Source organism: Anomaloglossus baeobatrachus, chromosome 2 (genome assembly GCF_048569485.1).
Source record: "Anomaloglossus baeobatrachus isolate aAnoBae1 chromosome 2, aAnoBae1.hap1, whole genome shotgun sequence".
In the NCBI taxonomy this organism is placed as follows: domain Eukaryota; kingdom Metazoa; phylum Chordata; class Amphibia; order Anura; family Aromobatidae; genus Anomaloglossus; species Anomaloglossus baeobatrachus.
Genome location: NC_134354.1, coordinates 796,812,020 through 796,839,950, shown reverse-complemented (window position 1 = coordinate 796,839,950; position 27,931 = coordinate 796,812,020). Strand labels below are relative to the sequence as shown.

Here is a 27,931-nt window from a genome sequence, read left to right as displayed (position 1 = left end):
TGTCTCTGGCTCTCCCATTATCCTGTCTTTGGCTTTCCCCTTATCCTGTCTCTGGCTCTCCCATTATCCTGTGTCTGGCTCTCTCCTTATCCTGTCTCTGGCTCTCCCATTATCCTGTCTCTGGCTCTCCCATTATCCTGTGTCTGGCTCTCCCCTTATCCTGTCTCTGGCTCTCCCCTTATCCTGTCTCTGGCTCTCCCCTTATCCTGTCTCTGGCTCTCCCCTTATCCTGTCTCTGGCTCTCCCCTTATCCTGTCTCTGGCTCTCCCCTTATCCTGTCTCTGGCTCTCCCCTTATCCTGTCTCTGGCTCTCCCATTATCATGTGTTTGGCTCTCCCCTTATCCTGTCTCTGGCTCTCCCATTATCCTGTGTCTGGCTCTCCCATTATCCTGTCTCTGGCTCTCCCCTTATCCTGTCTCTGGCTCTCCCCTTATCCTGTGTCTCGCTCTCCCCTTATCCTGTCTCTGGCTCTCCCATTATCCTGTCTCTGGCTCTCCCCTTATCCTGTCTCTGGCTCTCCCATTATCCTGTCTTTGGCTTTCCCCTTATCCTGTCTCTGGCTCTCCCATTATCCTGTCTCTGGCTCTCCCCTTATCCTGTCTCTGGCTCTCCCATTATCCTGTGTCTGGCTCTCCCCTTATCCTGTGTCTGGCTCTCCCCTTATCCTATCTCTGGCTCTCCCCTTATCCTGTCTCTGGCTCTCCCATTATCCTGTGTCTGGCTCTCCCCTTATCCTGTGTCTCGCTCTCCCCTTATCCTGTCTCTGGCTCTCCCATTATCCTGTCTCTGGCTCTCCCCTTATCCTGTCTCTGGCTCTCCCATTATCCTGTCTTTGGCTTTCCCCTTATCCTGTCTCTGGCTCTCCCATTATCCTGTGTCTGGCTCTCCCCTTATCCTGTCTCTGGCTCTCCCCTTATCCTGTCTATGGCTCTCCCCTTATCCTGTCTCTGGCTCTCCCCTTATCCTGTCTCTGGCTCTTCCATTATCCTGTCTCTGGCTCTCCCATTATCCTGTGTCTGGCTCTCCCCTTATCCTATCTCTGGCTCTCCCCTTATCCTGTCTCTGGCTCTCCCCTTATCCTGTCTCTGGCTCTCCCCTTATCCTGTCTCTGGCTCTCCCCTTATCCTGTCTCTGGCTCTCCCATTATCCTGTGTCTGGCTCTCCCCTTATCCTGCCTCTGGCTCTCCCATTATCCTGTCTCTGGCTCTCCCCTTATCCTGTCTCTGGCTCTCCCATTATCCTGTGTCTGGCTCTCCCCTTATCCTGTCTCTGGCTCTCCCATTATCCTGTCTCTGGCTCTCCCATTATCCTGTGTCTGGCTCTCCCCTTATCCTGTCTCTGGCTCTCCCATTATCCTATCTCTGGCTCTCCCATTATCCTGTCTCTGGCTCTCCCATTATCCTGTGTCTGGCTCTCCCACTATCCGGTGTCTGGCTCTCCCATTATCCTGTGTCTGGCTCTCCCCTTATCCTGTCTCTGGCTCTCCCACTATCCTGTGTCTAGCTCTCCCCTTATCCTGTCTCTGGCTCTCCCATTATCCTATCTCTGGCTCTCCCATTATCCTGTCTCTGGCTCTCCCATTATCCTGTCTCTGGCTCTCCCCTTATCCTGTCTCTGGCTCTCCCATTATCCTGTGTCTGGCTCTCCCCTTATCCTGTCTCTGGCTCTCCCACTATCCTGTGTCTGGCTCTCCCATTATCCTGTGTCTGGCTCTCCCCTTATCCTGTCTCTGGCTCTCCCATTATCCTGTTTCTGGCTCTCCCATTATCCTGTGTCTGGCTCTCCCCTTATCCTGTCTCTGGCTCTCCCCTTATCCTGTCTCTGGCTCTCCCCTTATCCTGTGTCTGGCTCTCCCCTTATCCTGTCTCTGGCTCTCCCATTATCCTGTGTCTGGCTCTCCCATTATCCTGTCTCTGGCTCTCCCATTATCCTGTGTCTGGCTCTCCCCTTATCCTGTCTCTGGCTCTCCCATTATCCTGTCTCTGGCTCTCCCCTTATCCTGTCTCTGGCTCTCCCACTATCCTGTGTCTGGCTCTCCCCTTATCCTGTCTCTGGCTCTCCCATTATCCTATCTCTGGCTCTCCCATTATCCTGTCTCTGGCTCTCCCATTATCCTGTCTCTGGCTCTCCCCTTATCCTGTCTCTGGCTCTCCCATTATCCTGTGTCTGGCTCTCCCCTTATCCTGTCTCTGGCTCTTCCACTATCCTGTGTCTGGCTCTCCCATTATCCTGTGTCTGGCTCTCCCCTTATCCTGTCTCTGGCTCTCCCATTATCCTGTCTCTGGCTCTCCCATTATCCTGTGTCTGGCTCTCCCCTTATCCTGTCTCTGGCTCTCCCATTATCCTGTCTCTGGCTCTCCCACTATCCTGTGTCTGGCTCTCCCATTATCCTGTGTCTGGCTCTCCCCTTATCCTGTCTCTGGCTCTCCCCTTATCCTGTGTCTGGCTCTCCCATTATCCTGTGTCTGGCTCTCCCCTTATCCTGTCTCTGGCTCTCCCCTTATCCTGTCTCTGGCTCTCCCATTATCCTGTCTCTGGCTCTCCCATTATCCTGTGTCTGGCTCTCCCCTTATCCTGTCTCTGGCTCTCCCATTATCCTGTGTCTGGCTCTCCCCTTATCCTGTCTCTGGCTCTCCCATTATCCTGTCTCTGGCTCTCCCACTATCCTGTGTCTGGCTCTCCCCTTATCCTGTCTCTGGCTCTCCCCTTATCCTGTCTCTGGCTCTCCCATTATCCTGTCTCTGGCTCTCCCATTATCCTGTGTCTGGCTCTCCCCTTATCCTGTCTCTGGCTCTCCCATTATCCTGTGTCTGGCTCTCCCCTTATCCTGTCTCTGGCTCTCCCATTATCCTGTCTCTGGCTCTCCCATTATCCTGTGTCTGGCTCTCCCCTTATCCTGTCTCTGGCTCTCCCATTATCCTGTGTCTGGCTCTCCCATTATCCTGTCTCTGGCTCTCCCATTATCCTGTCTCTGGCTCTCCCATTATCCTGTGTCTGGCTCTCCCACTATCCTGTGTCTGGCTCTCCCACTATCCTGTGTCTGGCTCTCCCACTATCTTGTCTCTGGCTCTCCCATTATCCTGTGTCTGGCTCTCCCATTATCCTGTGTCTGGCTCTCCCATTATCCTGTGTCTGGCTCTCCCCTTATCCTGTCTCTGGCTCTCCCATTATCCTGTCTCTGGCTCTCCCATTATCCTGTGTCTGGCTCTCCCCTTATCCTGTCTCTGGCTCTCCCCTTATCCTGTCTCTGGCTCTCCCATTATCCTGTGTCTGGCTCTCCCCTTATCCTGTCTCTGGCTCTCCCATTATCCTGTCTCTGGCTCTCCCCTTATCCTGTCTCTGGCTCTCCCATTATCCTGTCTCTGGCTCTCCCATTATCCTGTCTCTGGCTCGTCACTGATCCTGTTTTTTTGGCTCCTTACTTATTATGTCTCTGACTCCTCCCTCATCCTTTTTCTTTTGCTCCTCTCTTCTGTTGCTAGCTCCTCCCTCATCCTTTCTCTGGCTCCTCCCTTGTCCTGGTCCATTACGTTCTCCTCCCTTATTATATCTCTGGCTCCTCCCACATTATATCTATCTTCTCTCTGATCTTGTTTCTCTGCTTCCTTCATCCTCTCTCTTTCACTCTGCCCTCATTCTGTTTCTCTGGCTTTTTCATTATTACGCCACTGGGTCCTCCCTCCGACTGTCTCTCTGGCTCCTCCTTCATTATGTCTATGGCTCCTCCCCATCATATCTCTGACTTCTCCCTCATCCTGCCTCTTTGGCTCCTCCCTCATTATGTCACTGGCTCCTTCTTCATCCTGTTTTTCTAGCTCCTCTCTCAATCTATCTTTGGTTTCTCCCTCATTATCTCTCTGGCTAAGGCATCCTCACCTTAAGGGGAGCAACGTGTACTTTCAGCTTGCCTGTACATTTGCTAGTTACCAGGTCTCTGTTGTTCAGTACTCGTCTTGTGTACCCAAACCTGTGTTCCAGAAATCAGAACCTGTCCTGTAAACCCAAACCTGAAATCCAGAACATGTCCGTCTGTATCATCCGTCCAGTCTGTACCAGGCATACTGTTGGTGCCAGCTGTCCAGTCTGTACCAGCCATCCAATCTGATATCCTGAGTCCGAACCTGCAATCCTGAACCCTGGGGACAGCTGTCACAGTACCAGGGACTGCCCTGGAGTGGTACCTGGCGGCTACCTGCAGCACAGGCCTAACCCCACCATCAGTGGCGCAGTGGATCCACACTCACTAACGTGACAGTTTGCTAAGGCCATGGACCCTGCTGATGCCAACCTTTCTACACTTACGGCGTTGCACCAGGAGATCATCCACCAGCGGGATCAGTAGGATCAGATCTTCACCTATCTGCCGTCCGTGAATATTTGCTTAAATACTCTGGCACCGACCGCTTCATCTGCATCTGTTGGGTCCGCAGTCCCAGCACAGCTGGTTTCTTCAGTACCTAGTTTTGGGCCCCATTGTCTGCTGTACCACGGTTTGACAATGACCTCAAGCAATGCCGAGGGTTCATGAACCTGTGCATGCTGCACTTTGAACTTCTGGCTCACCAGTTTCTGTTGGACCTGACTAAAGTGGCATTCATTTAGGAGGAGAGATCCTCACATGGCTCAATCCCTTATGGGAGAGAGTGAATCTCATTATTTTGAACCTGTAGACTTTCCTGGAGTCATTCTGCAAGGTTTTTGATGAGCCGGTTGCGTCACCTTTGCAGAGTCCTCTTTCCTCAGACTGTGCCAGTGAAATCGTACTGTACGCCAGTATACTGTCTGCTTCCATACCCGGTCCTTGGACCTCAGGTGGCATAACTAGGGGCTGGTAACAGCCTTCTAGGAGGGCCTCACCAGGAGAATTAAGGATTAACTAGCAGGTCGTGACATTCCCACCTCTTTAGACGACCTGTTTTCTCTCTGTTCCAACCTCCGGTTTCGGGAATGCTCCAAAGAGGAGCTCCATGAAAAGAAGTAAATGCGTCTTTCTCCTTCTTCTTTGCAGAGACGATTCATTCCACAGACTTCAACCTCTGCTGCTTCTCCAGAACCTATGCAAGTTGACCGCATGAAGCAAGGTGGAATGACTTCAGGAACTGCATCGTACTGAAGAGAAGAGCTTCTACTGCGGTAGCTCTGAACACTTAATCCGCATGTGCCCCGAGAAGCCACAAAATCCCAGGTCTAGGGTTGGTTGGAGAGACTACCCTAGGCAAGAGCAACTCCTCTCCAACTCTGACACTGATTGTGAGCATTTTCTGTGGTTAATACACGTTCTACAAGTCAGCCTCACTGGATTCCGGTTCTGCTGGAAACGTCATGCAACAGGCCATGGTTGACCGAAACTAGTGAGATGCCCTGGCAAAACCAGGTAGTCACCTTCCCTCATTAGGAAACACATAGCCAACCAGTAAACCCTAGTCACCCCCCTTAGGGATAGACAAACACACCAGTGGACACGCCCACCCAGGGGTCCAGAAAGCCCGGGGCGGGGAAAAACAGTCAGTTAGTCTTAGAGTTCAGTTTGGAGATTAATGACTACTGGGGCTACCCCTAGCTTCAGCCCACAAGTCCAAGTTGAACGGTGCCAGGGTAGGAGCCCTGGAGCCACTAGCTAGGAGACAGGCGGTGGTCTCCGTGAACAGGAGATGGGAAGATGGCTCGGTAGAACCGAGGTGGACCGGGCCAGGGTTGGAGACCGCCGATACCGACACGGGGAACCGACCTGGAAACCGCAGCACAAAGGGGGGTATTCGGACCCTGAAGCCAGGAACCAGAAACAAGTGAAACTGGTTAATTAACCGATTGAGGCCAGGACTAGAGGTCCTGTCCCACCCAAAGTCCCTCATAGAAAACAACAGCCCACCGATTAGGGATAAGAGGTCACCGCCAAGGCCCATACATCCCACAGGCCAGCGTCAGCGGGCACGGCTCCTTAGGCCACATCCAGTCGGGAGCGGACTCCTGAGCTTTATACTGGAAAAGTCCACCTTACACAACGGTGCAGGAAAAGGATAGAAATGAAAAGAAGACCTCGCGTCACCTCACGTAGGTGCTCAGGAGAAAAAATAGATAAGATTGTGTAGGAACTCCGGCACACTAACTATTACCCATAGAGACTCAGAAAAACAGAAAAACGCAAGGTTGATGTCAAAATCCTTTTCTTTTTATTTTGTGAGTGAAGAAAACGTGCAAATTGTGCTGTACAAAAGTCCGCCAGATAACATTTCGGCCTTTTGGCCTTCTTCAGGTCGGACAGGTTTAAGAATAACAGGACACGGAGTTGGTAGGTGTGTGCAGGGCGCTGTTGCTCGACCATATGCTGGATTGCTGCGTAGGTCAAGATATGTGGGATAACCAGTTTCGGGTTGCACTATGGGTGGAGGGTGATACTGTCATAGGAAAACGCATCAAATCCAGTGTTCGTATGTAAGCGGCAGTGTGATGATTCAAAGTCATGCACAGGGAGTCTGGATTTCATCAGAATCAATATCTATGGTACCTACAGGACGTGCGCTTCACCTCCACAACCACGCAGGCACATGCTACCTGGACTCCTACCATTATATCCTATGGACCCTCATCCAGACTAAAACCAGTGGAGTCTCAGTCAGGTAGTTACCTGGACCAGCACCTATCTGCCTCATCACCATCCATCCCCTCTGACCATACTGTGGCTCCTAGCCTTTTGCTTCTACACATTATTCCAGGCATAACTACATCCCTCAGGTCACTCGCCATAGATATTGATTGATTGAGTCTCTATGGGTAATAGTTAGTGTGCCGGAGTTCCTACACAATCAGGAAAAGGCTAGAGACCATGAGCCGGGTGGGGGATCCCGAACGCAACCGGCCGCGGCACCGGCCACCACCACCTTGGTTTACCAGAGACTTGTGTGTTTTACTAAAAGTGAGTACACCAGCACCCCCTGCGGTCGTCATCTCCCCTGCACCAGAGCCACCATCCCTGCCCACGGAGGGGTTAACAACTTGCTGCACTGTAACAGCGTGTCCCTCCCCCGCCTGTGCTCATGGTGTAATAGTCTGTCTCTCCTTGATTGTCCTGTATGTACTACTGGTGGGAGATTGTTTGTTCTTCTCAGCATGGGACTTCTCCATCCACAACTTGGTAAACAGAACAGAGCCAGGAGTCTAAAGTCCATTCATGTATCAAATATCCAGTGGGTGGATCTAAGGAGAGGGGGAAGAATCAATCACATGTTTTGGAGTTAGTTGATGCTTTGCTGGCTGAAGGACGATGATCTGTGCTGAGGGCAAATCCTGGTGCCCCGGTATGGACTACATACATTGACATTGAAGAGCAGCTGCTATTTGGGATTGTGTTGTCCCAGTCACACTACCGGATTTAAGGAACTCAACCAAGGACTGTTGTTGTATTTTCCTTGGCGTCGGATTGCTGGGTGGAGCCCTCGGATCTGTTTTGTTTGTGTGGACTCATTGTAGACTCTAAAGAACCATTTGGATATTGGATGTTTTATGCTCCCTGCCTCAATAAAACTTGTTGGATTGTTCATTGGCCTGGTGTCCCTGCCTGCTCTATCGCATACCCGTCACATGCACAACATCTCCCCCGGGTGCCCCGTGACAGCAGCGGTGGTGTCCCACCTCACCACACACCGTGGGTGGCGTTGTGAAGCGCCACAGGTGTAGTGTCGGTGTCGGTGCATTACCTTCAGGGACTCCACGTTGCTGGATCTCCGTCACTGGTAGGAAATCTTCTTGTTTGATCGTGACGCCACTCTCAGTATTGCGGTCAGTGGGGACCGCCACTGCAGGTTAGGGGACGCCTGGGGCTGATGGTGGGTGCAGTCGGATGTAGTAGCCTCCTGAGAGTGAGGCAAGCCCCAGGGCCCTGTGTAGGTTTGTAGTACCACAAGTCGCAGAATGACCACACAGGCAGGATGTCTTTCAAGGGCTTTACTCACAATTGATGGCAGGGTGAGTAGCCCGGGCGTAGCTGAGATGAACCAGGTAGGAACCAGGTATCCTTCAGGCTGACTTTATGAGGGTGACTACTGACTCGCCTTCCTTAGCCCTTGGTGGTTTGGGGTGACCCCGACTTTGAGTCCCTATGGGGGTCACCCAGGGAAGATGCTGCAGCCTCTCTCCCCTTGTTGTTTGCCGTGTGCTTGTTCCCCGGACCAGGCCACTCCAGCCTCTTGCCTCCTATGACCTATGGGCCCTAACTTGCGGTTACGTGGCTGCGGCTTTTGTAGTGTTGTGGTGTGGGCTGTAAGAGCCCCACACCGGCAGGTTTAGCAGGGAAAGGTGAATCTATCCTCGCTTCGGGATCTGCCGCCCGGTTGGGCCTGGTGCTCTCTAGCAGTCTCCTTACTTCCCACTCCGTTGCACTCTCTAGCTGAAGCTGGCTTTCAGGCAGCACTCCTAGTTGACCGTTCTCCCCCGTCAATAGCCACTGCGCGGGCGCTGTTAGACAGCAACAGCCCCACAGGTCTGCTCCTCACTGAGCCCTATGGAGTTCTGCCCTAACTGACTCACTGCCCCTCCTCCCCTGTTCTTGCCTACGCCACCTAGCAACCAGACTCTCCACCACACCCCTTGAGAGGAGATGGAGGCTCTACCCCCTCCACTATTCCAGTGAAGGTGAAGGCTTGCCCCCTCCTGGGATCCCCAGGGGTCCTCTCATGGGTACATGTGTGAGACCTGATCACTATGCGCCTGTGTTCCACACCCCTGTCAGCCATCTGGATTACCTGTGTTGTACTGTCCCCAGCATGGGTGCAGCACTCAGTGGTGCCTGACCAGGTCAGGGGCGCCACATTCCCCCTTAGTTATCACCAGCACGTCCTCGGGCTGCAAGACAACATTTTAAAATGCATAAAACATTAAAACATGGTAAAACATTTTAAGATCACCAGTTATCGTACATCACCACCCTCCACCCACAAGTCCGTTAACCCACCCAAAACCCTCTCAGGAGGCAGGTCACCGGTCCTGTTGGTAACCAGGTCTGGGCCATCCGTTTCCCCAGACCTTTCCTCCAGTCTTCCTCTCCCGTTGGCCGCGGCTTCAGCCACTTCTGGCAGGATGTAGAGGCGGCTTTCATGGGCTGGGGGTTTCAGGGTATACCTGGCCTGGTGGATCCGCGCCTTCAGCCTCTTCCGGCAGGATGCAGAGGCGGCCTCCACAGTTGGTGCTGACCAGGTACCCTCTTTGTGGTGGTGAGCCAAGGCCCCATAAACAGGCGTGCTCTCTGGTCGCAGGTGAGCCAAGGCCCTTTTCTACGGACGGGCCCCCCTGGTTGCAGACGAGCCAAGCCCCTAAACAGGCTGGCCCTGGTGGTGGTGCCACTGGTGTAACTATTTACACTGCGAGAGTTTGTGGCTATAGCAAGTTCATAGCCTTAAAGTTTATTTCTCACAATAGTTTTTGTGGGCGCATTTCTTAAACGTTGCAAACAAAACTTGTCAAAACTTCAACTGGTAACTTGCTGTATTTCTTTACTTCTCTCTACTCTACTCCTCCATTTCACTAGGGCGTGGGCATGTAGGGCACCGGCACCTGTGACTTTCTTGCTCTCCTTCGTCGTCCGTGGTTGTTTCATCTGTAGGATCTTTGTCTGTGGTTGTTTCATCTGTAGGTTCTTTATCTTTCCTTTCTTGGTCTTCGTCTGTTTCTACATCTGGTTCTTTATCTCTATCTTTTCTTTCTTGTCTTTCTTGTTTGGGACATGGTGCTACGTCTAAGGCATAGTAGCCCCTTTCTCCTTGATGCAAGGTGAACTGTACTAAGTCCCCAATTTTCAAATTTCTGCCTGAATGTCCTCTGGGCAGGTGGGCTTGAACATCTCTCCGATTCACAAATATGCCCTCTTTTATTCCTCTTACTACAATAAAGCCGTATCCGCTTTTCAAGTTGAAGTCCTCTACTATTCCTCTGTAAAGGGGTCCTCTAGCCTGGGCGTTGGACCTTCTTAGGCACCTTTTCTCCTCCAGGTCTCTGGCTGTGACCTCTCTCTGCTCTGGAGACTGTGGTGTTGGAGGATACTTTGTTCTGCTGCGCCGTGTCTTGCGGGCTGGGTTCATGCCTGTGGGCTCCCAGGTGAGGTCTTTGGGTTGATCTTCATCTGCTGACGGTGTCAAGTCTTCCTCCTCCCAGCGGGAATAGGGCAGCATCTCCGGCTCTGGGTATGGGTCCACTGCTGGTGGCACTGGAGTCGGAGTCAGCTCCTCAGCTTCCTGGCCTCCTCTCCCCCTTAGTTCTTCGCTGCACTCTTTTGGTGGCAGTGCTGGGGATGGACTTTCTTCAGCTGGTCTGGGCGGTGGACTCTCTGGCGCCGCTGCAGGGGTTGTCTGAATCTCCTTAGGGGTATACGGAGGGAGCAGGTACCGATCCACCATCTCTTGTGGGAACTGGGCCTCCAGATCAGCCTTCAGCTTCCAGTATGCGGGGTCCTCTCCTATCAGGGTCTTCCTGGCAGGGACCTCTCTGGACTGGGGAGCGGTGTCTGCTCTGGCCTTGCAGGCCGGGGAAAATGATGAGGTAGTCTTCTCTTCTTGGCGGGCCGCGCCCTGTATGGCGGCGGCCTGGTCTTGGCGGGCCGCGCCCTGTATGGCGGCGGCCTGGTCTTGGCGGGCCGCGCCCTGTATGGCGGCGGCCTGGTCTTGGCGGGCCGCGCCTGGCATGGCGGCGGCCTGGATCAGTGTCGCTGTTGCAGGGGGCTCTGTGCAGGCTGGGCTGGACGTCGCTGCAGCGATCGGAGCTTGGCGGGCCGCACCTGGCGGGGCTGCGGCCTGGTTCAGCATCTCACTTGCGGCGCGGACGAGCGTCGCTGCTGCGGTGGGGTCTTGGCGGACCGGGTTCAGCAGGGTGGCAGCCTGGGTCAGCGTCACACCTGCAGCACGGATGAGCACTGCCGTGGTGGTCGGAGCCCTGCGGGACAGGCGGGGCATCGCTGCGGCGGCCTGGATTTGGCGGGCCGCTTCTAGCGTGGCTGCGGCCTGGTCCAGCGTCGCCGCGCCGGGCGCCTCTTCTGGGACCGCGGGCGTGGCAGCAGGGGCCGGGGCACTTGCGCTGGCCGGGGCATCACTCGACTCACCCATCTGTGGCAGCATCGGGGTCTGCGTCGTCGCCGCTCGGTCTGGCAGGCGTCGCGCGGCTCCCTCCTCGTAGGTCCGCACCGCCGCAGCCATCTCCAGGAGCTCCGTGCGTTCTTCCCTGAGCTGTCGCACAATCCTAGCCTCCAGCTGGTCACAGAAAATAGCAAGCTCCCGGCACCACCAGGCAGCGGAGCCTGGCTCTGGATCTCTGCTCTCAGACGCCATCTTCATTAGCAAGCTGCTGGCTTCTCTTCTGCTCCGCCGTTTCTGGACGCTTCCGCTTTCATAGCCGGCAAGGTCAGAACTCTGCAGGGGATCTCTGGGTAGCCACACCTCTTCGTGGGCGGTAACTTCTTCCAGCGCGGGCTGCTGTTGTTTTTCAGCGCGCTTTTCATGGTGGCAATATGGCGGCGCTTCCAATTTTTCAAGCGGACCGCCCAGGCACATGGTCACCTGTCTGGACAGGTCTAGTCCTTATCCTGTTCGTGACGCCAGATGTGAAGCCCCACAGGTGTAGTGTCGGTGTCGGTGCATTACCTTCAGGGACTCCACGTTGCTGGATCTCCGTCACTGGTAGGAAATCTTCTTGTTTGATCGTGACGCCACTCTCAGTATTGCGGTCAGTGGGGACCGCCACTGCAGGTTAGGGGACGCCTGGGGCTGATGGTGGGTGCAGTCGGATGTAGTAGCCTCCTGAGAGTGAGGCAAGCCCCAGGGCCCTGTGTAGGTTTGTAGTACCACAAGTCGCAGAATGACCACACAGGCAGGATGTCTTTCAAGGGCTTTACTCACAATTGATGGCAGGGTGAGTAGCCCGGGCGTAGCTGAGATGAACCAGGTAGGAACCAGGTATCCTTCAGGCTGACTTTATGAGGGTGACTACTGACTCGCCTTCCTTAGCCCTTGGTGGTTTGGGGTGACCCCGACTTTGAGTCCCTATGGGGGTCACCCAGGGAAGATGCTGCAGCCTCTCTCCCCTTGTTGTTTGCCGTGTGCTTGTTCCCCGGACCAGGCCACTCCAGCCTCTTGCCTCCTATGACCTATGGGCCCTAACTTGCGGTTACGTGGCTGCGGCTTTTGTAGTGTTGTGGTGTGGGCTGTAAGAGCCCCACACCGGCAGGTTTAGCAGGGAAAGGTGAATCTATCCTCGCTTCGGGATCTGCCGCCCGGTTGGGCCTGGTGCTCTCTAGCAGTCTCCTTACTTCCCACTCCGTTGCACTCTCTAGCTGAAGCTGGCTTTCAGGCAGCACTCCTAGTTGACCGTTCTCCCCCGTCAATAGCCACTGCGCGGGCGCTGTTAGACAGCAACAGCCCCACAGGTCTGCTCCTCACTGAGCCCTATGGAGTTCTGCCCTAACTGACTCACTGCCCCTCCTCCCCTGTTCTTGCCTACGCCACCTAGCAACCAGACTCTCCACCACACCCCTTGAGAGGAGATGGAGGCTCTACCCCCTCCACTATTCCAGTGAAGGTGAAGGCTTGCCCCCTCCTGGGATCCCCAGGGGTCCTCTCATGGGTACATGTGTGAGACCTGATCACTATGCGCCTGTGTTCCACACCCCTGTCAGCCATCTGGATTACCTGTGTTGTACTGTCCCCAGCATGGGTGCAGCACTCAGTGGTGCCTGACCAGGTCAGGGGCGCCACAGCGTCACGAACCTATTACGGCCTAGCCCGTACATCTTCGTCCCCCATTTTATTCGGCGTGTCCGCGAGACCCCCGGGTCCTGAGACCCTCGAGCCACGACCCCTGAAGGTCCGGATCCGAGCAGCGTCGGCTGCTGGCACGGGGGCGGCACACTAGATTCCTATCCAACTCCTTCCATGTTTTTTGTTCTTCTCATCTGTTGATGGGAAAGCCCTATCCAAGGCAGTCCATTTTGTTACTGAGCAGGTGGAACTTCGGGTAGGAATGCTGAATTCTGAGAAGATCACCTTTTATATGCTGCCAGGTCTGGCTCATCCACTGCTTCTGGGTCTGCCATGGCTAAAAACACACAATCCCATCGTGGATTGGAGGTACGGAGAGGTGCTTTGATGGGTTCATTCTGGTCATGAGAGATGCCTTGTCTCCATGCTTCCTGCTCAATCTCTGGTGACACTGTCTAGCTTATCTGGTCTGCTGTCCACCTACTGGTCCTTTGCAGGCATCTTCAATAAGAAGGAAGCAGAGATGTTGCCTCCAAATACGCCATATGATTGTTCTATACACCTGCTTCCGGGCTCCTCATCTCCTTGAGGTCTACCCTCTGTCTAAGGTGGAAAACCTTGCCATGTTCAAATATATCTAAGAGAATCTGGCCAGGGGATTCATTCAGATGTCCTCCTCCCCAGCAGAAGCCGGTTTCTTCTTTGTGAAGAAAAAATGATGGCACACTTCGCCTGTGTATAGATTATACAGAGCTCATGATAATCACGTATAAAAATTCCTTGCCTCTGATTCCCGAGTTGTGTGATTGCCTAAAGGGGGCTTTACATGCTGCGATATCGCTAACGATTTATCGTCGGGGTCACGGTGTTTGTGACGCACATCCGGCGACGTTAGCGACATCGCAGCGTGTAACACGTACGAGCGACCTATAACGATCGCAAAAGTGGTAAAAATCGTTGGTGTTGGACAGGTCGTCCAAACACCAAATATCGTTGTCAGGTGAGTAACAAGGTTGCTTGTCGTTCCTGCAGCAGCATACATCGCTGTGTGTGACACCGCAGAAGGGACGAACATCTCCTTACCTGCCTCCACCGGCAATGCGGAAGGAAGGAGGTGGGCGGGATGTTACATCCCGCTCATCTCCGCCCCTCTGCTTCTATTGGACGTCTGCCGTGTGACATCGCTGTGACGCCGCACGACCCGCCCCCTTAGAAAGTAGGCCAGTGCCACATCGCCAGACAGGTAAGTCCGTGTGACGGGTCCGAGTGATGTTGTGCGTCACGGGCAGCGATTTTTTTTCCCATGGCGCACAACCGATGGGGGTGGGTACGCACGCTAGCGATATTGGTAACAATATTGCAGCATGTAAAGCCCCCTTTAGAGGTTCCAGAATCTTCAATAAACATGATCTGCGAGGGGCATACAATCTGATCCGCATCTGCCAAGGGGATGAATGGAGGACGGCCTTTAACACCTGGGACGGACACTAGTATTGTGTAATGCCACTTAGACTTAGTAATGCCCGAGCGGTTTTCCAAGAATTTAACATCTTCTGAGACCTTCTTTCCACTTGTGTGGTGGTATATGTCGCGGGCGGCGGGGCGCTGCGCTCACCACGCTCGGGTCCGGCGCTGCTGCTGCTCGGTGGCTCGAGCGGTGGGCCGGATCCGGGGACTCGAGCGGCGCTCCTCGCCCGTGAGTGAAAGGGGTAGTTTGGTTTGGGGATTTGGTCCGTGACGCCACCCACGGGTTGTGGTGAGGTTGGGCACCACCGCTGCTATTGACGGGGATCCCGGGAGCGATGGCAGGGAGCAGCTGGGATGTTTCTCTCCCCTCCGTGGGTAGGGGTTGGTGGTCCCGGGGCCCAGTGAGGTGACAGGGAGGCAGGGTTGGCAAGGTGCAGGGTCGCTCTGACTGCGCCGCGCGGTGCCGGTCGGCACGATAGTACTCACTCAGCCACAAATGGATGCAAAGTCTCCGGTAAAACAAACGGCTGGATGGACGGGTTCCGCAGCCGAATGCTGTGGCTTCTCCCGGACAGTTGGTGGTGGCTGCCTTTCCCTGCACCTTTTGTGTATCTTCAGTCCTGATGGCTTCCCACCGGTAACCCGCTCCCCAGCTTGTATATGGGCCGGATGAGCCCTTTTGCCCGCAGGCTCTGGCCCTGGGAATTCTAGCTGTGGCGGTAGCTGTATTTCCCTTCTGCTGTTTGGACGGTTGCCTTCAGTCGGGTCTTGGCTGTTTGGAAACCCCTGGGGTTCCGGTTACTAAAGGATTTGACCTATTTAACGGCGACTCCAAGCCTGGTCGGGGTCCGCAGGCCCTGCCGGTTTGTGCTGGCTTCACTTCGCTCCCCGGTTCGGTACCGGCGGGCCACCGCCCGTCCCCGGTTCTACGGTTCCGCGTTGATCTGCCTCTCCTGCAGACGGACACCACCGTCTGCCAACCTTGCTCTTGGTGCCCGGGCCACGTACCCGGGCACGGTCAGTTTGCTCCTTTCTTGCCACTTCCCTAACTGATCTCCTCTCACTTGTACTTCCCTCACTCCACTCCCTTCCTTTTCCCGCCTCCAGGACTGTGAACTCCTCAGTGGGTGGGGCCAACCGCCTGGCTCCACCCCTCCTGGTGTGGACATCAGCCCCTGGAGGGAGGCAACAAGGATTTTGTGTCTGGCTCTCGGGGTGGGGGTGTTGTGTTGTAGTCCCTGTGACGACCTGGCTAGGCCATGGATGACATGGATGACATGCCGATGTTCTCTCCCAATCTGCCCACTCACAAGAGGAATGTTCACCGGGTCCTGTAGAGACTCCAAGACAACCGCTTGTATGTCAAGTATGAGAAGTGCATCTTTGAGAAGACCTCTCCTCCTTTCTCCTTTCCCAGGATACATTATTTATGACACGGGACTGAAGATGGGTCCAGAGACATCTGTGATTCTGAAATTGCCTTGTCCCGACGGAATTAAGGGAATCCAGGGGTTTTTGGGATTTACTAATCATTACCATCAATTTATACCACATTTATCATCTCAAACTGCTCCAGTCTCTGCCATGATTCACAAGGATGCTAATGTAATGACACTAAGCCCCTCTCGAGTCAAGTTTGGAAAACCATTTAGCTCCAAATAATTGGTTAAAAAGATCAAATATAAGAGGCAAATGGTTAAGATTGCTAACCGTGAGTATATTAATCTCCAACATCCAAACACAGATGCAGCCCCCCATCTAAATCTCAACAGACACCCAGAAAAGCAAAACGCACCCCATTACTTAATCTCCTGAGTCTCCCAATTTTACAGGTAGAGAAGGAAAAAGCATGGATGAAAGAGATTCAGTGTGTAACACCTTCATACATTCTCGACAGCAGAGTAACGGGACTTTGTGAAATAGGAGAGTTATCAATTGCCGAAAACTGAATGAGAAGATCGAGAGAGGAGAAATCATAACCGTACTGAGATCCTGATCAATGAGAGTCAAGGCAGAATCTAAATCCACAAATGCAGGCGTAAAAATAAAACCAGACTAAGTCTCCAAGAGGATCTGTAAGGGCTCCAACACACATCTGTTAAAACCACGCACGTGTGATACGGGCCGTTTTTCGGGTCCGTTTTTTAGGTCTGTTTTTATGGTATGTGTGGCCAGCGTGTGTATCCCGTATGCTAACCGTATGTGCGTGTGGAATGTCCGTGTGTGCGTGAGTGAAATAACTGACATGTGTTTGTGTTGTCCGTGTAAAATGTTCCGTGTGTGTGTGTGATGCACAATGTCGTTGATACATGTCGGCAGACAGAGTTGCGCGATGAGAATGAACTCAGGTGAACTTCACCCGACTTCATTGTCATGCTGCGGCTCTGTCTGTGTGCCGCGTACTGATTAGCGGTCACCCGTGAAGGACTCACCGGTGACCGCTAATCCCCTGACTGAATTGAGCAGCCATCTCTCATACTTACCGTTCCCCGATCTCCGGCGCGGCGCTGCACGGCTGTTATAAAAACTTCGGCGGCTTTTACTATTTTGAAAAAGCCGGCCGCCCATTAATCAATCTTGTATTCCCTGCTTTACCCGCCCACCGGCGCCTGTGATTGGTTGCAGTCACACACGCCCACCACGCTGAGTGACAGCTGTCTCACTGCACCCAATCACAGCAGCCGGTGGGCGTGTCTATACTGTGCAGAAAAATAAATAAATAAATAATTAAAAAAAAACGGCGTGCGGTTCCCCCCCATTTTAATACCAGCCAGATAAAGCTATCTGGCTGAAGGCTGGTATTCTCAGGATGGGGAGCCCCACGTTATGGGGAGCCCCCCAGCCTAACAATATCAGCCAACAGCCGCCCAGAATTGCCGCATACATTAGATGCGACAGTTCTGGGACTGTACCCGGCTCTTCCCGATTTACCCTGGTGCGTTGGCAAATCGGGGTAATAAGGAGTTAATGGCAGCCCATAGCTGCCACTAAATCCTAGATTAATCATGTCAGGCGTCTCCCCGAGATACCTTCCATGATTAATCTGTAGGTGACAGTAAATAAACACACACACCCGAAAAAATCATTTATTAGAAATAAAAAAACACTAACAAAGTCCCTCATCACCAATTTATTAACCCCGACAAAGCCCTCCATGTCAGGCGTAATCCACGGACCTCCAGCGTCGCTTCCAGCTCTGCTGCATGCAGGTGACCGGAGCTGCAGAATACACCGTCGCTCCTGTCAGCTCCACGCAACAAATGAGGTGAGTAGCGCGATCAGCTGCTGTCAGTCAGGTAACTCGCGGCCACCGCTGGATCCAGCGGTGGCCGCGGGTAACCTCAGTGTCAGCTCAGCCGATCGCGCTACTCACCTCAGTTGCTGCGTGGAGGTGACAGGAGCGGCGGTGTATTCTGCAGCTCCGGTCACCTGCATGCAGCAGAGCTGGATGCGGCGCTGGAGGTCCGTGGATTACGCCGGACATGGAGGGCTTTGTCGGGGTTAATAAATTGGTGATGAGGGACTTTGTTAGTGTTTTTTTATTTCTAATAAATTATTTTTTCGGGTGTGTGTGTGTTTTTTAAATGTCACTTACAGATTAATCATGGAAGGTATCTCAGGGAGACGCCTGACATGATTAATCTAGGACTTATTGGCAGCTATGGGCTGCCAATAACTCCTTATTACCCAGATTTGCCAACGCACCAGGGTAAATCGGGAAGAGCCGGGTACAGTCCCAGAACTGTCGCATATAATGTATGCGGCAATTCTGGGCAGCTGCTGACTGATATTGTTAGGCTGGGGGGCTCCCCATAACGTGGAGCTCCCCATCCTGAGAATACCAGCCTTCAGCCGTATGGCTTTATCTGGCTGGTATTAAAATTGGGGGGGACCGCACGCCATTTTTTTTAATTATTTATTTATTTATTTTACTGCACAGTATAGACACGCCCACCGGCTGCTGTGATTGGGTGCAGTGACACAGCTGTCACTCAGCGTGGGGGGTGTGTCTCACTGCAACCAATCACAGGCGTCTGTGTGCGGGTAAAGCAGGGAATACGAGATTGATTAATGAGCGGCCGGCTTTTTCAAAATAGTAAAAGCCGCCGAAGTTTTTATAACAGCCGTGCAGCGCCGTGCCGGAGATCGGGGAACGGTAAGTATGAGAGAGGGGGGGAACTGACCGACAGACAGCTAGAGGGACAGATAAGACAGAGAGACCGACCGACAGACATAGAGACCGACCGACCGACGGACTGAGGGAGAGAACGAAACAGAAAAAGAAAAAAGACCGACATCACATGAAAAAAGCACAAAACGTACAGGGAGCAAACAGAGATGCGTCCGTGTCACTCGGACGTGCGCACAGACTCATTGACTTTCATTGGGTCCGTGCTGCGTGTTGCGTGCAGAAAACGGACATGCTGCCGTGCAAAACGCACACAGGTACGGATCACGGACACGGACAAACGGACATGCATCAAAAACGCACGTGGAGCTTTTATCGTACAATAACATTGGTGCACATTTGGCCGTGTCTCCAGTATACACGGAAACGGACCAAACACGCACGTGTTTCACGGATGTGTGTTTCAGGCCTAAGAAACAGGCGGCTGCTTCTACAAGAGACGATCTCAGACTCTTGGAACCTGCATTTTTATATTTTGGAGTCTCTTCCTTTTTCTTTTCTTTTTTTTAGAAATTCATTATTTTATTTAAAACATTCTACCATGACGTGACCTGAACGTCCACCGTATAAACAAAAACGAGCTGATGCTTCGAGCTCTGTACGCCTCTGGGATCTCTCCAAGCACCCATTTGTATAGGTTCACAAATTTCAACTAATAGCAACGAAGATGCCACTGAAATGCCTTTAAATGTGTCTCTATCTCTCTGGGATCTAACTAAACAAACAAGTGTCATAGCTTCCTCCAGGGACTGTAGACATGGACTGTAGACCATCAAGTTCTTAATAGCTTCCTCCAGGGACTGTAGACAAGGACTGTAGACCATCAAGTTCTTAATAGCTTCCTCCAGGGACTGTAAACAAGGACTGTAGACCATCAAGTTCTTAATAGCTTCCTCCAGGGACTATAGACAAGAACTTTAGACCATCAAGTTCTTAATAGCTTCCTCCAGGGACTGTAGATAAGGACTGTAGACCATCAAGTCCTTTATAGCTTCCTCCAGTGATTGTAGACAAGGACTGTAGACCATCAAGTCCTTAATAGCTTCCTCCAGGGACTATAGACAAGGACTGTAGACCATCAAGTCCTTAATAGCTTCCTCCAGGGACTGTAGAGAAGGACTGTAGACCATCAAGTTCTTAATAGCTTCCTCCAGGGACGCATGCGTTTTTACCGCGATTTGGTGCGTTTTTGGCTGCGTTTTGCTGCGTTTTTGATCTCTGCGTTTTGCTGCGTTTTTCCAATGCATTGTATAGGGGGAAAACGCAGAAAAACGCAGGAAAGAATTGACATGTCCATTTTTTTTTTTTAAGCTCAAAAATGCAGCTTAAAAAAAAGTTGTGTGCGGACATCAAAAATGAAAACTCATAGACTTTGCTGGGGAAGCAAAGTCATGCAGTTTTGAGGCCAAAAACGCACCCGAAAAACGCGCAAAAACGCACTGTGTGAACTTACCCTTAAGGGTACTTTACATGCTGCGACATCGCTAGCGATCTCGTTAGCGATGTGAAATTCTAGATCGCACATGCGTAAAATGACCTATGTGCGACCTCAAAAGATCGCACTTGCGATCTAGAATTTCACATCGCTAACGAGATCGCTAGCGATGTCGCAGCATGTAAAGTACCCTTTAGACTCCTGGCTCTGTTCTGTTTACCAATTTGTAGATTGGAGAAGTCCCATGCTGAGAAGAACAAACAATCTCCCACCAGCAGTAATACATACAGGACAGTCAAGGAGAAACAGACTATTACAACATGAGCACAGGCGGGGGAGGGACACACTGTTACACACATAGATATGTACTGTATGATATCACGCTTTATGGGAATGGGTATATGATTCCTGCTGTTCAGTACTATATATATGGTAGATGTTTTTTTCACATCTAAGGAACTATTCATAGTAACTATTTCTTTGCCTTTAATTCCCTTCATTCTCTTTGTCACTTCTTTGAAAGCTATAGTTACTATAACTATTTGGAGCCTGTATTACTTCTGCTGTCACTGAGGTTGTTTAGCACTTTAATTATAGTCCTGTCCTATTGTTCACATATCTACTCCATTATCCAATCTCTGTCCTCCCTTTATCAGGACTTCAATGATTTATTCTATGCACTGTGCACTTTGACAAATATTTATAAAAATAAACTATATGTATTTTTGCTCATGTCTCTTCTTTGATTAACATGCTTAATATAAGCTGCTGTTCACCAATTGTGGGCTCCTCCCACTTAGTCTCCATTTTCTGTCCTTTAATGGAATTTAAGTTTCTCATCCTCCCTCATCCTGCCTCTCTGGCTCCTCCCTCACTATGTATCAGGCTCTGCCCACATCCTGTGTCTCTGGCTCCGCCCACATCCTGTGTCTCTGGCTCCTCCCTCACTATGTATCAGGCTCTGCCCACATCCTGTGTCTCTGGCTCCTCCCACATCCTGTGTCTCTGGCTCCTCCCTCACTATGTATCAGGCTCTGCCCACATCCTGTGTCTCTGGCTCCTCCCACATCCTGGGTCTCTGGCTCCTCCCTCACTATGTCTCGGGCTTCGCCCACATCCTGTCTCTCTGGCTCCTCCTCATTCTGTCTCTAGTTCCTCCCTGCTCCTGCATTTGGTTCCTCCCTCATTCTGTCTCTGGCTCTGCCCACATCCTACCTCTCTGGTGACTCCATCCACATACTGTGTTTCTGGTTCCTCACGATGTATACGGTTCCGCCCACATCCTGTGTCTCTGGCTCCTCTCTCACTATGTCTCGGGCTCCACACACATCCTGTCTCTCTGGCCCCTCCCTCACTAACTCTCAGGCTCCACCCACATCCTGTCTCTCTGGCCCCTCCCTCACTATGTCTCGGGCTCCACCCACATCCTGTCTCTCTGGCCCTTCCCTCACTATGTCTCGGGCTCCACCCACATCTTGTTTCTTTGGCCCCTCCCTCACTATGTCTCAGGCTCTGCCCACGTCCGATCTCTCTGGCTCCTCCCTCACTATGTCTCAGGCTCAGTCCACATCCTATCGCTCTGGCTCCTCCCTCACTATCTCTCAGGCTCCACCCACATCCTGTCTCTCTAGCCCCTCCCTCATTATGTCTCGGGCTCCTCCTTCACTATGTCTCGGGCTCTGCCCACATCCTGTCTCTCTGGCTCCTCCCTCACTATGTCTCTGTCTCCTCCCTCTTCCTTTCTCTGGTCCTCCCTCATTCTGTGAGACCTTTCCTGTATTGACCAATTGCAGTTCAGCTTTCATTTCCTTCCCTATGCTGGTAAGATGAGAGCAGTGATGTGATTGGTTACTTGGGTCTGCTCCATGTTTTCCTCATGGTCGGCCTCGCTCTACCTGCAGATGATAACCACCCAGTTGTATGTGATGGGGATGATCATGATGTTGAGCCAGGCATAGTACCAGCTTCCTGCCGGGTCCAGGATCCACGCCCGCTTCTGGGTGCTGCAAAGATAACCAGAGGCCTTCTGTAAATCACCGCATGAAGCATCCATCGCGTCAGTGACAGGGAGCAAATATTCTTTACATTCAGGGAAAACTCTACCAAGAGCTTGTACTTTTACCAGCTGAAAGTTTCATTCCTCCCAACCGAGCGCATCCCATGAGAATGAACTGAAACTGTAGAGCTGTCCCAGGAGGTCAGAAAATCCTCACTACTCAGAGAAGAATGCAGCAGAACAGTAGAGGTAGAACCTTCTGATCTGTCCTCCTGTATCAGCCAATATGGAGGAAACGGTGCTCTACAGCACGTGACAACCAAAGGGGAGCAGGAAACAAAGGAAACAAAGTGTTGGGGTCATCATACTGTGTGTGGGGGAATGTACTGTGAGGGCATCATACTGTGTGTGGGGGAATGTACTGAGAGGACATCATACTGTGTGTGGGGGAATGTACTGTGAGGACATCATACTGTGTGTGGGGGTAATCTGCTGTGGGGACATCATACTGTGTGTGGGGGAATGTACTGTGAGGACATCATACTGTGTGTGGGGGGAATGTACTGTGAGGACATCATACTGTGTGTGGGGGGATGTACTGTGAGGACATCATACTGTGTGTGGGGGGAATGTACTGTGAGGACATCATACTGTGTGTGGGGGTAATCTGCTGTGGGGACATCATACTGTGTGTGGGGGAATGTACTGAGAGGACATTATACTGTGTGTGGGGGAATGTACTGTGAGGACATCATACTGTGTGTGGGGGTAATCTGCTGTGGGGACATCATACTGTGTGTGGGGGAATGTACTGTGAGGACATCATACTGTGTGTGGGGGGAATGTACTGTGAGGACATCATACTGTGTGTGGGGGGATGTACTGTGAGGACATCATACTGTGTGTGGGGGGAATGTACTGTGAGGACATCATACTGTGTGTGGAGGAATGTACTGTGAGGACATCATACTGTGTGTGGGGGGAATGTACTGTGAGGACATCATACTGTGTGTGGGGGGAATGTACTGTGAGGACATCATACTGTGTGTGGGGGTAATCTGCTGTGGGGACATCATACTGTGTGTGGGGGAATGTACTGTGGGGACATCATACTGTGTGTGGAAGGAATGTACTGTGAGGACATCATACTGTGTGTGGGGGGATGTACTGTGAGGACATCATACTGTGTGTGGGGAGATGTACTGTGGGGACATCATACTGTGTGTGGGGGAATGTACTGTGAGGACATCATACTGTGTGTGGGGGGATGTACTGTGGGGACATCATACTGTGTGTGGGGGAATGTACTGAGAGGACATTATACTGTGTGTGGGGGAATGTACTGTGAGGACATCATACTGTGTGTGGGGGAATGTACTGTGAGGACATCATACTGTGTGTGGGGGAATGTACTGTGAGGACATCATACTGTGTGTGGGGGGATGTACTGTGGGGACATCATACTGTGTGTGGGGGAATGTACTGTGAGGACATCATACTGTGTGTGGGGGGATGTACTGTGGGGACATCATACTGTGTGTGGGGGAATGTACTGAGAAGACATTATACTGTGTGTGGGGGAATGTACTGTGAGGACATCATACTGTGTGTGGGGAAATGTACTGTGAGGACATCATACTGTGTGTGGGGGGATGTACTGTGGGGACATCATACTGTGTGTGGGGGAATGTACTGTGAGGACATCATACTGTGTGTGGGGGGATGTACTGAGAGGACATTATACTGTGTGTGGGGGAATGTACTGTGAGGACATCATACTGTGTGTGGGGGGATGTACTGTGAGGACATCATACGGAGTGTGGGGGTAATCTGCTGTGGGGACATTATACGGTGTGTGGGGGTAATCTGCTGTGGGGACATTATACTGTGTGTGGGGGGAATGTGCTGTGGGGACATCATACTGTGTGTGGGGAGAATGTACTGTGAGGACATTATACTGTGTGTGGGGGAATGTACTGTGAGGACATCATACTGTGTGTGTGGGGGGAATGTACTGTGAGGACATCATACTGTGTGTGGGGGAATGTACTGTGAGGACATCATACGGAGTGTGGGGGTAATCTGCTGTGGGGACATTATACGGTGTGTGGGGGTAATCTGCTGTGGGGCATTATACTGTGTGTGGGGGTAATCTGCTGTGGGGACATTATACTGTGTGTGGGGGGAATGTGCTGTGGGGACATCATACTGTGTGTGGGGAGAATGTACTGTGAGGACATTATACTGTGTGTGGGGGAATGTACTGTGAGGACATCATACTGTGTGTGTGGGGGGAATGTACTGTGAGGACATCATACTGTGTGTGGGGGAATGTACTGTGAGGACATCATACGGAGTGTGGGGGTAATCTGCTGTGGGGACATTATACGGTGTGTGGGGGTAATCTGCTGTGGGGCATTATACTGTGTGTGGGGGTAATCTGCTGTGGGGACATTATACTGTGTGTGGGGGGAATGTGCTGTGGGGACATCATACTGTGTGTGGGGGAATGTGCTGTGAGGACATCATACTGTGTGTGGGGGAATGTGCTGTGAGGACATCATACTGTGTGTGGGGGAATGTACTGTGAGGACATCATACTGTGTGTGGGGGAATGTGCTGTGAGGACATCATACTGTGTGTGGGGGGAATGTACTGTGAGGACATCATACTGTGTGTGGGGGAATGTACTGTGAGGACATCATACGGAGTGTGGGGGTAATCTGCTGTGGGGACATTATACGGTGTGTGGGGGTAATCTGCTGTGGGGCATTATACTGTGTGTGGGGGTAATCTGCTGTGGGGACATTATACTGTGTGTGGGGGGAATGTGCTGTGGGGACATCATACTGTGTGTGGGGGAATGTGCTGTGAGGACATCATACTGTGTGTGGGGGAATGTGCTGTGAGGACATCATACTGTGTGTGGGGGAATGTGCTGTGGATATCATACTGTGTGTGGGGGAATGTACTGTGGATATCATACTGTGTGTGGGGGGGGAATGTGCTGTGAGGACATCATACTGTGTGTGGGGGAATGTGCTGTGGATATCATACTGTGTGTGGGGGGGGGGAATGTGCTGTGAGGACATCGTACTGTGTGTGGGGAGGGGAATATACTGTGAGGACATCATACTGTCCACCCCTGCCTCCGTCCTGCTGAGGAAGCGATAGTGATACGCGTTTGGGATTGGTTGCGGTTCCTCTTCCCCCCACTGTGAGTGCCTCTTTGCTCTTTCTGTCCCTCTATGGGTGAGTTGCATTTAACTACGTCACTTGCTGTTTTTTCCGGATTATGATATAGGCACTTACCCTTGGCCAGTTTTGGAGCTTTTTTGCTCCTATGCAGCAGTCTCTCGGGATTTGTTTACTGTTCAATCCTAGGATATGCTGACTTTTCCTGCATGGATGCTGCAGGCACTATTATTATATGCTTTTATTGAGCACACACACTATTGTGGGGGGTGATGTTTGGTAGAGGTCCTCCTATATCCTCACAATTGATGTATTACTGTACTGCATATGTTCGTGTTTTTTATTCAATTTTTCTAAATACAGATTATTATATTTTATGGAAATCGTACTCCCTTTTGTGTGTTTGACACATCATTGTTGTGGTCATTGTGATGGAGTTTTTCCGTTCGTTTAATCCTACTTTAAGGGCAATATAAGACATTTTGGTGACTGACAATGATTTTACAGCCCATTTCCCTTTGGTCTTTTTTGTAATATTTATCAATTGTGTAGAATTATTTGTTATAATATAATTCTATAAGCTCTTTATTCGCTGATTGATATTTATTGCTCACAGACGTCTTATTTATTGTTCCGTCTCTGATTGTATTTCTTGCTGATCCCACGTGGATTTTTCTGCCCCCCAGTGGTTATTTTGGGAAATGCAGCTGTTGTTGAATATTATCATGATTCTATCTTTTTGTTGTATTTATTATTTTGGAATTCATTTTCTTGTGCTTTGGGCATATTTGGCAGGTGGAACTTGTGTATTTAATATATCCCCATTTTTTTCTGTCATGTATGGGGTTTTTTTTGTTTGTTTAAAATATTTTTTTCTTAGAATTAAAAAAAAAATAAAAATCAGTTTTTTGCTATAATCTGTAATTCGTTGTAGGTTTTCTACCTCTGCTGTCTGCGGGGAGTTTCACTCTATTCATTCCTGCTAATATGCAACACTCTGTCTGCGATTTCCTTTTATTCTTCTGTCTATCCTGCCAGTCAGCAGGAGGAGGCGCTATATACCATTCCCCCTAATATGCAACACTCTGTCTGCGATTTCCTTTTATTCTTCTGTCTATCCTGCCTGTCAGCAGGAGGAGGCGCTATATACCATTCCCCCTAATATGCAACACTCTGTCTGCGATTTCCTTTTATTCTTCTGTCTATCCTGCCAGTCAGCAGGAGGAGGCGCTATATACCATTCCCCCTAATATGCAACACTCGGTCTGCGATTTCCTTTTATTCTTCTGTCTATCCTGCCCGTCAGCAGGAGGAGGCGCTATATACCATTCCCCCTAATATGTAACACTCGGTCTGCGATTCCTTTTATTCTTCTATCTATCCTGCCCATCAGCAGGTGGAGGCGCTATATACCATTCCTCCTAACATGTAACACTCGGTCTGCGATTTCCTTTTATTCTTCTATCTATCCTGCCCATCAGCAGGTGGAGGCGCTATATACCATTCCCCCTAATATGTAACACTTGGTCTGTGATTTCCTTTTATTCTTCTATCTATCCTGCCCATCAGCAGGTGGAGGCGCTATATGCCATTCCCCCTAATATGTAACACTCGGTCTGCGATTCCTTTTATTCTTCTATCTATCCTGCCAGTCAGCAGGAGGAGGCGCTATATACCATTCCCCCTAATATGTAACACTCGGTCTGCGATTCCTTTTATTCTTCTATCTATCCTGCCAGTCAGCAGGAGGAGGCGCTATATACCATTCCCCCTAATATGTAACACTCGGTCTGCGATTTCCTTTTATTCTTCTATCTATCCTTCCCATCAGCAGGTGGAGGCGCTATATGCCATTCCCCCTAATATGTAACTCTCGGCCTGCGATTTCCTTTTATTCTTCTATCTATCCTGCCAGTCAGCAGGAGGAGGTGCCATATACCATTCCCCCTAATATGCAACACTCTGTCTGCGATTTCCTTTTATTCTTCTGTCTATCCTGCCGGTCAGCAGGAGGAGGCGCTATATACCATTCCCCCTAATATGCAACACTCGGTCTGCGATTTCCTTTTATTCTTCTGTCTATCCTGCCCGTCAGCAGGAGGAGGCGCTATATACCATTCCCCCTAATATGTAACACTCGGTCTGCGATTCCTTTTATTCTTCTATCTATCCTGCCCATCAGCAGGTGGAGGCGCTATATACCATTCCTCCTAACATGTAACACTCGGTCTGCGATTTCCTTTTATTCTTCTATCTATCCTGCCCATCAGCAGGTGGAGGCGCTATATACCATTCCCCCTAATATGTAACACTTGGTCTGCGATTTCCTTTTATTCTTCTATCTATCCTGCCCATCAGCAGGTGGAGGCGCTATATGCCATTCCCCCTAATATGTAACACTCGGTCTGCGATTCCTTTTATTCTTCTATCTATCCTGCCAGTCAGCAGGAGGAGGCGCTATATACCATTCCCCCTAATATGTAACACTCGGTCTGCGATTCCTTTTATTCTTCTATCTATCCTGCCAGTCAGCAGGAGGAGGCGCTATATACCATTCCCCCTAATATGTAACACTCGGTCTGCGATTTCCTTTTATTCTTCTATCTATCCTTCCCATCAGCAGGTGGAGGCGCTATATGCCATTCCCCCTAATATGTAACTCTCGGCCTGCGATTTCCTTTTATTCTTCTATCTATCCTGCCAGTCAGCAGGAGGAGGTGCCATATACCATTCCCCCTAATATGCAACACTCTGTCTGCGATTTCCTTTTATTCTTCTGTCTATCCTGCCGGTCAGCAGGAGGAGGCGCTATATACCATTCCCCCTAATATGCAACACTCGGTCTGCGATTTCCTTTTATTCTTCTGTCTATCCTGCCCGTCAGCAGGAGGAGGCGCTATATACCATTCCCCCT

The 27,931-nt window shown here is 51.2% G+C and overlaps 1 protein-coding gene across 1 annotated transcript in view; it reads right to left on the bottom strand.

Moving 5' to 3' along the window:
• Positions 1-27,931, bottom strand: part of CNGA4 (cyclic nucleotide gated channel subunit alpha 4) — a 40,567-nt gene that overhangs the window by 8,995 nt on the left and 3,641 nt on the right. The window contains exon 2 of the mRNA XM_075334055.1: positions 21,722-21,829. Coding sequence (XP_075190170.1) covers positions 21,722-21,829 — 108 coding nt within the window. The remainder of the gene's footprint in view (positions 1-21,721; positions 21,830-27,931) is intronic.